The sequence below is a fragment of the Schistocerca cancellata genome, chromosome 8 (genome assembly GCF_023864275.1).
Source record: "Schistocerca cancellata isolate TAMUIC-IGC-003103 chromosome 8, iqSchCanc2.1, whole genome shotgun sequence".
NCBI classification, from domain to species: Eukaryota; Metazoa; Arthropoda; class Insecta; order Orthoptera; family Acrididae; genus Schistocerca; species Schistocerca cancellata.
This window is the reverse complement of record NC_064633.1, coordinates 612,537,861-612,552,770: the sequence shown is the minus strand read 5'-3', so window position 1 is coordinate 612,552,770 and position 14,910 is coordinate 612,537,861. Positions and strand designations below refer to the sequence as shown.

At 38.3% G+C, this 14,910-nt stretch overlaps 2 protein-coding genes across 2 annotated transcripts in view; one reads left to right on the top strand and one right to left on the bottom strand.

Annotated features, from left to right (window-relative positions):
- The window catches only part of LOC126095776 (nuclear cap-binding protein subunit 1), a 208,634-nt gene that overhangs the window by 139,181 nt on the left and 54,543 nt on the right, over nucleotides 1-14,910 (top strand). The window lies entirely within an intron of this gene.
- LOC126095777 (uncharacterized) lies at nucleotides 166-14,810 on the bottom strand. Its single transcript, XM_049910583.1, has 2 exons — nucleotides 14,753-14,810; nucleotides 166-1,972 (listed from the first exon to the last, which is right to left on the bottom strand). The coding sequence occupies exons 1-2, from the start codon at nucleotides 14,789-14,791 to the stop codon at nucleotides 239-241; spliced, it is 1,773 nt and encodes a 590-aa protein (XP_049766540.1). The 5' UTR covers nucleotides 14,792-14,810; the 3' UTR covers nucleotides 166-238.

The window sequence follows — 14,910 nt, the reverse complement described above, 5'->3', positions numbered from 1 at the left end:
TACTAACTTAATATCCCACATATTTACAGGAGTTAGTGATGTTTCATGGCAGTATAAAGATTTTTTTATTTAAGACTTAACATTGTTTGTTTACTATGTTAGCTTTACTAAAACTATTTTTTTTAATAAGGTGTTTAAATACCACTTTACAGAGAAATCTTCACATATAAAATGTCAGATTATTTCTCTTCTGCATCACGTGTTAGAATGTTTAGTATGTGATGGGTTATTAATTGAGTCAGTTCATCCCCTGTGGAATGTCTTCATAAAGTTTAGCCTTTCCATGGACTTGATCTTCAGTTTGGTAATCTGGTATTGTTGGATGCACTGTAGTTAGATCGTCATTTGTTTCTGGTTCTTCATGTGCTATTTCCACTCCGTGTTGATATGTCATTTGTGGTGCAATGAATATGGTTTCAGCTGGTTGTCTTTTGCCCATATTTGTGTCAACATGTGAAGCACTGTTGAAATCAACTGTCACATTATGAGGTGACTCATCTTTCTGTATTATAAGAGGGATCAAATGATGTCTGCTCAGCTCTGTTTTTTCCATAGTTGCTGCATTAGACTGCATGTTAACTTTTGTGAGTATCGTAACATTATTTCCACTTTCCTTTTTGACCTTAGTGAGAATTGTGATAGTACTTTCAATTCCTTTTGGATTATCATTGTTGTCAGATTTTTGTATCACTGTTACATTGTCAGAGTTGTTTGTTGAAGTATCAGATTCGCTTTGTGATGAAGGTACAACTGTAAATGGTGAGTCGGTATCATCTAGTGGTGCTGTCTCATCAGATTGTTGGATAATTTTTTGTAATTGGCTGTTCAGTTGTATTGTGCTTGAAGTTACTGGCATAACCACTTGCTGCGAAGAATCTGAATTGTTAGAATGATGATGTGACAAAGATTCTGGAGAAAGTATACTAGGTTCTTGTAACATATGTGGTTGAAACATTACCATTTGTTCCATAAAATCATTTTTAGCAGTTGTTGTCTCTGCTGCCATGTGCATTGTGGTAGAGAGAGCATCTGTAATATAACTTTCTTCAGCTGATGTATAAGTTACCCTTTGAGTTGTACTGGCAGCCGATGCCTTGCTGGCAGTTGCTGCTGCTGCCGAAATATAAGGTATAACAGTGTCAATGTGGCTTTCTGATGGTGGAAGCTGAGCGTTAATTGAATCAGGATATATATTGATCACTTTTGGTTTTTCTGTTGTACTGGTAATGCTTGCAGAAGGCTCAGTTGTCATAGGTGTAGGATGTGTTAGAAATACTGATTTGTTAGGATGAAAAAGTGGATCAGGCTCTGAGAACTGGTGCAGCTGTGGTGAAGGTCTGAATGGTGGAATCTCTGGAGTGATGTTTGTCTTTTCCTTAGATCTTGGCATTGCAGTTGCAGTTTGGAGTGCCAGATTTGAACTTTGCTGGTTGTTTTCATGATGACTCTTACTCAACTGAAATATATGTTTGTACAAAATCTCTGGTTCTATTGGTTGGCTGAGGTTTTCTCCTCGCCCAAAATTTGCGTTCAGAGGATTAATAGATGTGTCATAATAGTGGTGATGGTGATGTAAATGAACAATTTGTGGATTTCCAAATCGATGCTCAGAGTTCACTAGTTGAAACGTAGGATGTCTTGCATTTGTTTGCTCATATTGCTTGTATGGTAGTGGTGGTGTGTTGTAGTGGTGATCCTCTTCATGTGTGGTAGTTGGATGAATTGGTCTGTTGACATCGTAGTTCCACCTGAACAGGATTCCATCATCACGGTTGTGTAGAGCATATTTGTGTGGCTCGGGCTGTTGTCTGTCTGGCCATCTAATGGGCCTGTCATCCCAGCCGTGATGTTGATTGTTGCTGTCATGCGAGTTTGTTGCCACTGATTGGTACAGGACAACACGTCCAGGAGAAGCATAATGGCGACTGCCATTACACCTCGTATTGAGGAGGTGAGATGTTACCAGTGTTACCTGCATAGACATCATACCAAATTAATTCAGTCAGTTTTAAATGGATGAGTAATGTCTTCTTGGTATCAAGCCACATCATTTAGAATAAACAGTCGAGCTGTCTCCACCTTCGTCATCAGGAGTTGAAATCACTGACTGCTGGGGCTGGCACAGTGTTCCTCTTATACAGATGTTATGGCAGCCTCTGGAACCTTCCACAGAGGGCCAGAGTGGCATTTGTGCGAAAGGTTAGTTGGGCGTCTCCTAGCACTTCTGTCCCTCCGCTGGACCGAGTGATGTCACATGGCATGAGCACCTGGCACCACATTTAAAACTGCCACTCCCGTGTCTCTACAAGCATTAAGCAGATGTCTTTGCTTTCACTCAATGTCCAAAGTCCACCCCCATGCACTACTAAGTATGTATCCCTGGTCTCTGTTGAAATTGTTGCAGTTTATTCTAATTTGACAGCCTCTTTGATAGCAGAATTGCAGTATGATAGTATATGAGGCAAAACTCCTGTTTTATCATGTTGTATTTTATGCCCATTTTCTAGGGGACTTTCAGCCACAGCTGCCTTCTCAAGTTTCATTAGTTTGATACGTCGTAAGTGCTCTGCACAACACTCAACAACAATGCAAGTTGTTTGACCTATGTAAATGCTACCACATTCACAGGGGACACCACACACACCAGGAACTCGATGACCCATGTTGTCATTAATGGGGAGTTAGTGCAATCAGTTCACCCACCTACAAATTGGCAAAAAGATCTGACAGGGTTATTAGCACCCAAACTGGGGCACTGTGGACATCATGTTGTTGACTTGCAGTCATTTATTGAGGTCTTCAGGAAAATCAAGACAGGTCAAAATAACATATCATTAATCTGGACACTGTATCACTTTTTACGAGTGTGCCGGTACAAGAAACGCTGGATCTTTAGGCCCAACAGTTTCCACCTGAGATCGTCAGCCTGTTCTACCATGCCTTAACAACAACATACTTTCTGCACTGCAAGGAATATTATGAGATGACGTATGGCACAACCATGGGATACCACTGTGTCCGGACATCGCAAACTTTCTTATGGAGCACTTTGAGGAGAAAACTCTGAACTCTACAAGGTTGCGTCCATCTTGCTCCCTACAATATATTGACAACACCTTCTTGATATGGCCTCATGGTACAGATTTCCTCACCCTCATGAATGGTGTCCATCCAAACAAATTTACTGTATGTTAGAGAGGGATAGCAAGCTTTTGTTCTTGGATGGTTTAGTTGAATGGAAGGCAGAAGGTCATTCAGTTTACAGGAAATCTACGTACACTGACTAGTACTTAAACGGCAACAGTTTTCACGACCCTGTACACAAGAAAGTGGTACTAAACATGTTAGTACGCAGTGCAACATTATTTCTGACAATGACCATCTAGAATCTGAATTTCGGCATTTGAAGCACTTGTTCAGAGAAAATGGTTAAAATAAGGGAGAAATTGCTAAAGTTTTCAAGTGCCACTGATGAAAGAAATCGGTGGAAGGGGCCAAACCAGCTGCATTCATTTCATGCTGTGGAGCAACTATTAGCAAGGTAGGGCACATACTGAAGATATGTGAACCAGAGACCAGTGTTGCAGCTTGCTTCCAAGATAAAGAGAGATGCCATGCCCTGTTAAAGACTTCCTAGGTCTTCGAGTTCCTGGCGTGTGTGGTGTCTCCTGTGAATGTGGTAGCATTTACATAGGTCAAACTATCCATACTGTTGCCAAGCATTGTGCATTGCATCCACGACATATCCCACAAGGGGAACGTGAGATGCCAGCCGTGACAGAACATTGTCTAGAAAACGGGCATAAAATACAATTTGAATAAACAATAGTTTTGGCTCAGACGCCATCAGACTGGGATTTTTTTATCAAAATTACAATAAACAGCAACAGTTTTAGCAAAGACCAGAGGTACACATTTACCGTATTTACTCGAATCTAAGCCGCACTTTTTTTCCGGTTTTTGTAATCCAAAAAACCGCCTGCGGCTTAGAATCGAGTGCAAAGCAAGCGGAAGTTCTGAAAAATGTTGGTAGGTCCCGCCACAACTAACTTCTGCCGTCGAATATATGTAGCGCTACACAAGCATGCTTTGTGGGCACAAAGATAAATACTGGCGCCAAAACCTTTTTTTTTTCTCCGCCCCGAGTTTCGACCACTGCATTTTCATACATTATCCAATGAAGTAAATACAAATTCCGTATTGTTCATCTTCGAATGTAGCAGAATTTCTATGTACTACGAAAATCCGACTGGCAAGACTGTTAGGGATGTTTGTCAATATGGCCAACTCTACGTTCAGTGTTTTTTTCTACCTGTGAGAAGAGATGGTTGCTGATAGGAACCTGATGAAATGTGAATCACATGCAATATTCTCTTCACCATAAGAATAATAGGAAAATAAACATTTTGCCGTGTATTCTTTCGTGTTTGCTGCTCTCTCATTTAAATCCTGTCTGCCTAATAAACTACGAAACTAGAGTGAAACAACAGCAAATGCGGAAGAATATACATATCATGTCATGTTTATATTTGTATTATTCTTATGCCTAATAGTGATATAGTCAGAAATGAAGCACGGCAACTGATTAGATTTTAAATGTAAGATGACTGATTTCTGTGCAGAATTTGATGTACTAAAGAAGCGGCCGCAAAGATTTTCAAACGGAGAAAAATTTGCGCCTAACTCTCGTTCAGAACATGTTCTATCATACGCAGTCTATTATTTGGTTCTTGTTGATCATTATCAAAGAAAGCATTGTTTCGCTAATGAGATGATTCCTCTTTCTTTTTTTTTTCTTTTTTTTTTTAAGCGGCAGTAGCGCGCACAAAAGCAAGTCATGCCACAAGCGGGGACAGCCCGTAAACATGCACTATCAGAATGCGATAAACAATGCATGACACAGTACAGTAATGCATTTTCAGCTTAGAGTGACGTAAACACCTATAACAAAGAAAACGGCACTTATCAGATCAAAGCAAAATAAGCAATCGATTCAAACCAGACGAAGCACATGAAAAAAGGAAGGGTACCCGTATAAATACGGACGGAGCGCCTAATGCATAGCAATGGCTACCTGGTAAAGCTTAACTGCTAAGCTTACGACTCGAACCAAACTACTGTAGCTGTATCGTCTTTCATTCGAGCTAAACTGTGTCTCATATTACAATGGACCAACTTTGTTTCGATTTGGAGGTGCGGCCTAAAACCCTTGAATTTCGAGTTTCAAATTTCAGGTGCGGCTTAGATTCGGGAAATATTTTTTTCCTTTATTTCGAGTCTCATTTTTCAGGTGCGGCCTAGATTCGAGTGCGGCTTAGATTCGAGTAAATACAGTAGTAGGGCAGGGGTATTTGCTTTGGATATTGAATGAAAGCAAAGACGTAGGCTTGATGCTTACAGGGACACAGGAGTGGCAGTCTCAAATGTGTGCCAGTGACTCACACCATGTGATGTCACTCAGTTCTGCGATTGGACATAAATGCTAAGAGCTGCCCAACTTGTCTTCTGCACATGTGCTGTTCCAGCTCTCTGTGGAAGGTTCCAGATGCTGCCATTACATTTATATAAGCAGATACCATGCCTGCCTCAGCAGTCATTGATTTCAACTGCTGATGATGTTGGTGGAGCTAGCTATTGAAATCTCAAGTGTTTTATTCAAAATGACACGGCTCATAAACCGAGAAGATTTAAAGCATGCCACAGCAAAAGACTCTGAGGACAGTGTTAAATGGAAATCTCCATTTCTCCTTGTAATGTTATTCATCTTATTTTAAATGTGTTGTAAATACATGTCATACTGTATTTTTACATCACTTGAAAAAAAATGATAATGGTAAGTTGTACTATTCACTCAGTGCAATTTAAAATACTTCAGCAAAATTATTGACTAAAAAATGCAACAGATTACATGCTGTTATTTACTTTTAGTGTTTCATTATTTATTACCTATTGTCTTTGTCAGCTACAGAACATCTTGGAGAAAGAAAGGCTGATGTTTCTTTGTTGAGAATAAAAGATGAAAATACTGGGTTTATATCGTCATAGAGCATTTCATTTAAATTAGGAAATGTTAATGTATGTTGTGTTATGGCCTGGTAGCTGGTGATGGATTTTCGGAAATATAAATCCAAAGGTTTGAAGATTATTCATGGCTTGTATAAGATTTTTTCCCGTCTCTAGTTGCCACTATCACCTGTGACACTGTTTCATGTATGAGAAACTTCCAAGTTCCACCATGATTACAGTTCCTTGTTAAACCATAGAGCACTCAGTAACAGGTTGGAGGAAGGCAAGGACATACCAGCTCCATTGTGCAAGCAGAAACATTGTAGTGTTTTGAACCAGCCTTTGGCTTGATGACCATTTTATTTAATTTGATGCAAGAAAGTTTTTATGTATATTCTTTCAATCGTTCACCTCTCATGAACCATAAACATTGTTGTTGTTGTTGTTGTTGTGGTCTTCAGTCCTGAGACTGGTTTGATGCAGCTCTCCATGCTACTCTATCCTGTGCAAGCTTCTTCATCTCCCAGTACCTACTGCAGCCTACATACTTCTGAATCTGCTTAGTGTATTCATCTCTTGGTCTCCCTCTACAATTTTTACCCTCCACGCTGCCCTCCAATAATAAATTGGTGATCCCTCGATGTCTCAGAACATGTCCTACCAACCGATCCCTTCTTCTAGTCAAGTTGTGCCACAAGCTCCTCTTCTCCCCAGTTCTATTCAATACCTCCTCATTAGTCATGTGATCTACCCATCTAATCTTCAGCATTCTTCTGTAGCACCACATTTCGAAAGCTTCTATTCTCTTCTTGTCTAAACTATTTATCGTCCATGTTTCACTTCCATGCATGGCTACACTCCATACAAATACTTTCAGAAACGACTTCCTGACATGTAAATCTATACTCGATGTTAACAAATTTTTCTTCTTCAGAAACGCTTTCCTTGCCATTGCCAGTCTTCATTTTATATCCTCTCTACTTTGACCATCATCAGTTATTTTGCTCCCCACATAGCAAAACTCCTTTACTACTTTAAGTGTCTCATTTCCTAATCTAAGTCCCTCAGCATCACCCGACTTAATTCGACTACATTCCATTATCCTCGTTTTGCTTTTGTTGATGTTCATCTTATACCCTCCTTTCAAGACACTGTCCATTCCATTCAACTGCTCTTCCAAGTCCTTTGCTGTCTCTGACAGAATTACAATGTCATCGGTGAACCTCAAAGTTTTTATTTCTTCTCCATGGATTTTAATACCTACTCCGAACTTTTCTTTTGTTTCCTTTATTGCTTGATCAATATACAGATTGAATAACATCGGAGATAGCTTACAACCCTGTCTCACTCCTTTCCCAACCACTGCTTCTCTTTCATACCCCTCAACTCTTATAACTGCCATCTGGTTTCTGTACAAATTGTAAATAGCCTTTCGCTCTCTGTATTTTACCCCTGCCACCTTCAGAATTTGAAAGAGTATTCCAATCAACATTGTCAAAAGCGTTTTCTAAGTCTACAAATGCTAGAAACATAGGTTTGCCTTTCCTTAATCTTTCTTCTAAGATAAGTCGTAGGGTCAGTATTGCCTCACGTGTTCCAACATTTCTACAGAATCCAAACTGATCTTCCCCGAGGTCAGCTTCTATCAGTTTTTCCATTCATCTGTAAAGAATTCGCGTTAGTATTTTGCAGCCGTGACTTATTAAACTGATAGTTTGGTCATTTTCACATCTGTCAACACCTGCTTTCTTTGGGATTGGGATTATTATATTCTTCTTGAAGTCTGAGGGTATTTCGCCTGTCTCATACATCTTGCTCACCAGATGGTAGAGTTTTGTCAGGACTGGTTCTCCCAAGGCTGTCAGCTGTTCTAATGGAATGTTGTCTACTCCGGGGGCCTTGTTTCGATTATCGAGAGTTATTTATTTGTATATTTAACATAGCAAGATTGGGGCCATCAGCCCTTCTCTTACATCTAACTAGGCATTGTACACATCTTACAACAGTCCTATTATAGTAATATAGTGTAACTGGACATATAAAGAAATCTGCTAGCAAAGTGGCAGCTGGAGGACACACGTGTAAAGATATTGGAATTTGCAAGCTTTCGGAGCCAGTGGCTCCTCGTCCTTGTAAAAGGGTTGAAGGGGAATGAAGAAAGGCAAAGAAAAAGGACTGACGAGGTTTAGAAAATGAGGAGAGTTTGGAAAAGTTGCCCAGAACTAGACGGGATGAGAAGGTAGGTCTTCCCTGACCTGCGCTTCTGAGTGACTTTTCCGAGCTCTCCCCATTTCCTAAACCTCGCCAGTCCTTTTCCTTCGCCCCCTTGCTTCCCCTTCAACCCTTCTGCCAGGAGGAGGAGAAGCCACTGGCTCTGAAAGCCTGCAAGTTCTTGTATCCTTATATGTGTGTTCTGCTGCTGCCACTTCGTGAGTAGATTATTTTATATATCCAATTAAATTTTCAAAAATGGATTATTTTTATTTACATTATGGTAAGCATGCTATACTACATTTAAAAATTAAAAATTACAGAAGTACAGATGAAAAAACACACTTGCTCTGTTTATATTCCTACATGATAAGTACAACAATGATTATAAATTACAGTAAGGGAGTTTTTAAATTATGAGTGCTACGAGAAATGGGCATGAGAGAAAGGGCTGGAGGATGGAGGGAAAGAGGAATGTGGTAAGACACAGTTAATGAATATAGGGGAAGAGAAGGTGACGTGGCTCATAGAGAAAGGCACTTAACTGGGAGGAAATAGTATCATTGGCTTCACTATTTGACAGAGGGCAAGTTGTCCATACATGTTAATTTTTGGGGAAATTGTTACGAGGGTGACAAAAGGAAATGCCTCAACTTCTTCTTGAAAGTAGTGGGGCATTGAATTGTGTGCAATGTGTAGCGCAGCATGTTCCAGAGGCATACAGCAGTGACAATGAAGGAGTCTGCAAACGTTATGTTTTATGATCAGCACAGCTAGGATACTAGGTAAGTGGGACCTTCTGTTTCAGTTATGATTAGATGAAAGGTGTTAGACCTTGATGTGAGGTACTTGGTTGATTGTGCAATGAGGAGCCAGTGAAGTACACTTAGCATATGGTAGTCACATAACTCATCTGATGACAGTGACCATAACTAGGTGTATGAGATACTGCCATGATCATACCTATGAATGTTGCTGAGTAAAGCACACAAGTGTTGAAGGTGAGTTCTAACTGTCTTGTGTTTTCACTACTCGTGCCATGATGCATTACATCTTGCTAGTGGAGGTTTGGTAAAATGAGTGCTTGCACAGATTTACATTTAATATACTGTGGAAATATGTTCCAAACTTTTTAAGGGCATAAAGGCAAGCAGAAATCTTCCAGCACATGGCAACAGTATTCGCTGCCCAGATGAGACATTCATCCAGTTTTCATTGTAGTTACATTTGTTGATCAGTCTTTCAATTGTTCTTTATTTGTATCTCGGAACTGTGCCCAGTATAAAACCAGTTTATAACTGTAAATGATAGGTATACTAAATTTGTAATGCTGTGTTCATAAATAATTTATATGAAAATTCATTTTTATGGCATTATGTCCCTTGGGTTATTAGGCTGGTAAATCATATTTTTTGTAGTTCTTTTTAAGTAAATGCAACCAAAATTAATCATTAATGCATTAAAATAACTATATAAAGTACTACATCATTTAGAAAGAAAAAGCCATTTGCATGTAAGCAGAAGACAAGCGAATGTGATTTTTTACTGCAGTTTTTGTTGCAACACTGTAAAGACAAAAGCAAATCTTATTTTGAGTTATTCGCTTTGGAATAAAATGAAAGAAATTCTTTTTGACACATTTTCTTCTTGTAATGACCTCCATTCTGCTGCATGTCAGCTGCTCTTGCATCTTTCCACACACTGCACGCACTAATTCCATCGTGGTGGGAACAATGCTTGTTCCACTGTGCGACCATGCATTCTGTTCAGCTTTACATGTTGCTGTGTGCTTGCACACCTGAGGCCTTTCTCTTTAGTTACCTGCAGACCATGTGGAGGACTGCAGAACAATGTTTTGTGATGTACATTAAGATATTTTTAATTTCTATGAGCAACAACTGAAAATATTGCACCTTCATATTAATTAAGTTTACGTCTGCCAGTAAGTTACCTGGATTTCTGTCTCACAGAAATTTTCCTTCAATTCTTTGCCTAGGTATTCCATGATGAAGTCCACAGATTTTGTTTGTGACAAAGAGCTACTTGCCACTAATGTTGGAGCAACTTTTCATCGAGAAGCTGATGAATTTACTGCTAAAGTTGAAGTTGAATATGTGTCTCCTTAAGGCATTTCCTCCTCTACATTTGAATGCTCCATGCTGTTTCAATTTAGTGTGTAATATTGCTTCTCATTGCTCCCAGTCCATGATACATGTACATGGTATTACTTTTGTTTGAGAAGACAAGTTTGGATTTAAGACTCTGCAGTGACTGAAAAGTTATTATGTCCCATCCAGCCTGACTATGTTTATACGCTTTATATTTTTTCTTGTGAGAGTATCGTTCTTCGATGGCACAGGGAAGTATGTCCTGTCTGTTTTCATGATTTTTATTCTGCTTCAAAGCAATTATGGACATGCTGTAACAGTTCTGTGATGAAGAGGCGAAGTGGTACATTGTAACACATGAAGACTTAAGGAAAGCAGTATCAATAATGGCATGAGGCGAATGTTGAGAGCGGGAGAATTTGGTGATACTACAAAGTAAACCACAAAAGACTGAAAGAGGAAATTAACTTCATCTGTCTTTAAGAGTAGGCATACAGAATAATTTAAGAACTATTAAGAAAACATTCTTATGTTTGAAAAATTTGTCGGAATAGTAATTCATAAAAGTCAGGACAAAGACTGTGCTAACAATGTGTTTGTAAACCATGGAAATGTGATTATTGTCTCTTATTCACAATTATATGCTCTAGCAGGAAATAACTGAAAATGTATAGACCTTCCTGACACAGGAAGGGTGTAGTATAGTACATGCAGCAGCAGTACGTGGAAGAGACTGTGAAACAAAGAAATAAAAGGTGGTCTTTTATTTATGTAGTCCATTAGGTACCTGTTTTATGTAGTGGAAAAAGATGATTACTATCCACATCAAGAAAGTATTTTCATAACCAAGCTGGTATCGAGAAGTTTGTGAAATATATTAATTAAAATTATGTCTTACTTAGATCTTATTTTGCACTATCGTCCTCAGAATAGCCACCTTGGAAGTGAATATATGCATCCCAACATTTTACCTCTTTTGAAATGCATTCTGGACATCTTTTATTGATATGATGTTTTGAACATTTCACGATTCCACTTTAATTTCTTCCATTGTATCAAATCTTTGCCTCTTTAACTTATTTTGATCTTGGATAAGAAGAAGTAGTAATCTGGTTTTTGTAAAAAATTTCTGAATACTGTAGCTTGTATGTGGTCATGCATTGTCATGGTGGAGTACATCATCATTTGTATGCCACTCTGTGGAAGTATTATCCTCCTGTCCTCTCACAAACTTAGCACCATAGAGATAGAACTCTTTAGTTATCATTTCATAAACCCTTTGTGAACAACCCAATGTTTGTGTGTGTGTGTGTGTGTGTGTGTGTGTGTGTGTGTGTGTGTGTCAACAAGGGTGTAATTTGTGTGTGTGTGTGTGTGTGTGTGTGTGTGTGTGTGTGTGTGTGTCAACAAGGGTGTAATTTTACTCTTGACTTACTGGCTTATTGAGCTCTTTTTGACTGAGGTGAAGGATGACTATTGCAGCAACTTTTGAAAGAAAGTTTGAATTATCTTGATGTAGTTCAAGTTCCCTGTTCCCTGCAGACTTCCATGTGATGTTGCTTCTGATCATCTTGAAACAGTTATGGCAGAAATTTCACTGCAGTGCTTCTCATCGTCAATTAGTCTGACAGAATATGTTCTTATGTACCTTAACTCATTCCCAAAGTGTTGCAGAGGTCTTTGAAGGTCCGTCTAAGATTCTGGAGACTCGGATGATTCCCTTTCTGCACATTTTCTAGTCTTCCAGTTGAAGGTCAGCTGGAATGATCATCATAGTAAGCCAAATTTTGTCCATTTATGGAAGTTTGCTCACCGACAACTAACCAAAACTCTCATCTTACAGCCACTTGCCATACTGATTCAAGAATGATGTATGGGGAGACACCTAGTAGTATTTCAGTGCATTTGTAAGCATTTGTGCACAAAATTCAAACTTCGGGTACTTTTGGATACCATTTCATATTCATACGAATACCTCCATAAGTGTCCTAATCTACTGTGTCTTCTCATAAAATCTTTCTTTACATGAGGTCCATCATAGAGGCATCTGAACCCTTTTCCTATCTAACTGACATACTGATAAAACCACCAGTCTTTTTACTATGGTAATGTTGCTTTTCTTCTTGCAGTGCTCATTTAAATTCCCTGAGCATATCTGCAGCTATCTTTTGTAGGCTAAATGAACCAATACAAACCTAACCATGTCTCTCATATCCATCAACTCCTTTGTTCTGACCATATTGGTGAGAACTCCAAACCCTTCAAGAGCACTATATAGTAGGTCGTGTGTGACCCCTGTAAAGATTTTCATAAATCACAGATATTAATTTCTGTTCTGTTATTTTTTTGCTATGTTACCTCTAGATATTCACTTTATGTCTGAAAATGTAATGTTCAGTACTAATACTGAAATCAAATATTACACAATTTATTCTTTTAATTTTTTTATAACAGTTGTATTTCATTAAGGGTGAAATGCTATTAACCAATATCCACAGTGATGACCTTGGTATAAACAACATAGGCAGCAAACATTACTATCCACTTTGCATGATTGACATATAAATTTTTTGTATGTACTGAGAACATCCTCATATTATGCTTCATTGGACCACAGCTCTCATTTCCATGGTTTTTCATGAATGTATTCAGTGAAGAATAACATGCTGGATTGTACCTGTTAGCAGTTCTCTGATTCAATAGTGTGTGAGGAGATATGTGTTATTACTTAATACTGCTTAGAAATGCAAAAAGAAGGGATAATTTGTCACCCGCAGCCCACAATTTTCGTAGTGTCATATATGAAAAGATCAAAGGAGTATTGCACAAGTGTTGAGAGATCAAAATAGGAGCTGCCTCTATATTGTGTTTTGAAATTGTTGAATAAACAAACAAATATAAGTGACAGAGAAATTTGTGTAAAGTAAAGCAAAGACACCACTCACCTTTAGCTGACTGTTGTGTGCCACATAGACACGTTACAGAACACAGTACTAAGATTGATGTGTCGCACAAAGGCACTCATGTGCATTCGGGTGTTTGTGTGGGTGGGTGTGTGAATCTGTCTATTTTATGCTAAAAGAAGAGTCAGAGACTGAAAGCTAGTTAATACTGTGTACTGTTATGTGTGTCTATGTGCCACACACTACATCTACGCTGTTTCAAGATATATACAGATAGTATGTTAAAAGATAGCTTATTTGTGTCTTGTATCATGTACTTCATAAATACATAGTAACATTTTACTTTTTGTATTATGTGTGTTGTTTATGAACAGATTTGGCACAAAGAGCCATTATAAAACAATGGAAAATTTTGTTGACAATTTTGAAAACAGTGTTGAACTGAAAGCAAAGGGGCGGGAGGATCAAAGAAATCACTATATCTTGAAACAGGAAGAAGTTTAAGTTATTCATAATCTTGACTAAAGTTTGCAAGGGGAGGGTGGGGTAGAGACAAGAGTCCACTAGTTGTGTTATTGTTCTGTTTAGTTTTAAGACTCTTGAAAGGGCAGTGGAGTGGATTGCAGGATTGCATTGAATCCATGAGAAAATTCAAACACTAATATTTTGAGACTTGTGATGTGAGCTTTGATAGACAGTGGAGAGCTATTAAAGACCTGGGAAAAATGTACATGGATAAGACAACTTTGCTTGGATGGGGTTTATTTTGTCTTTGCAGTAAATTTTAAGTGATGTTAATATCAAAGAAAACTACTAGGTCAGAAAGAAGCTCACACTTGAAAGATAAAGAAACTAGTATGTGTAGGTGAGAGGGAGGAATTAATAAATGTGCGTCCTGTTGTACATTGTCAGAACAAAATTTGCCAAAATCATTCATATCACTTCAAACTGTAATTATCTTTGGCATATTCTCACGTGTTTTAAACATGTGACTGGAACTAGAATGAGTATGCTACACATTTTATAGTCAACTTTGCTCAAGTCTCTCTGTTTCATAAACTAAATTTCCTCAAGAAGATTGAATGTGTGTTACATTGCTAGGTGTTTAATTAAATATATAATTAAGTGTTGAAGGAGTAAAAAAAATTTTGTTTGTGGCACCACATGCTGCCTAGAATGCATTGGTTAAGTTATTGCACACTGAGAATTAATTTCACTTGTTTTTATGATGAACTGGCCCTGCCTACATCATATTTGAGAGACCACATAAAGATTCATTGGATACCGCACTGAAGATACGTTTTAGAACAGCTGTCAAGTACCAGATTAATGTTACCAATTTAGTGGCTGGTTGCTATTGAATAACTTACCTTGCCATACAACTATTTATCCCCAAAATTTCATCTGCTAGCAAATTAGTTGTATACATTTAAAAAAAATCAAGATCAGTCTGAAAGTTACATAACCCATTGCTATTTGTCCCACTAAGGTATACTCAAACACTGTTTTTATGTAAGTACTTACAAATAAAAAGTGCAGAAAACCTGGAACTTGTGAGCTCATGTTTCTCTGAGGAAACTCTGTGGCCAACTGCCACACTGTGGAACTTTCACTCATCTTGATGTGATGCGCTCTGTTGCTCACTTTTCCTGTGATGTTTATCACTTAAGTGAAGTGCCAGG

Coding starts and splice junctions, on each gene's coding strand:
- LOC126095777 (XM_049910583.1), bottom strand. CDS start 14,791: ATGAGCTCACAAGTTCCAGGTTTTCTGCACTTTTTATTT. Junction 1,973..14,752: donor GTTTTCTGCACTTTTTATTT/GTAAGTACTTAC, acceptor ATGTCTATGCAG/GTAACACTGGTAACATCTCA.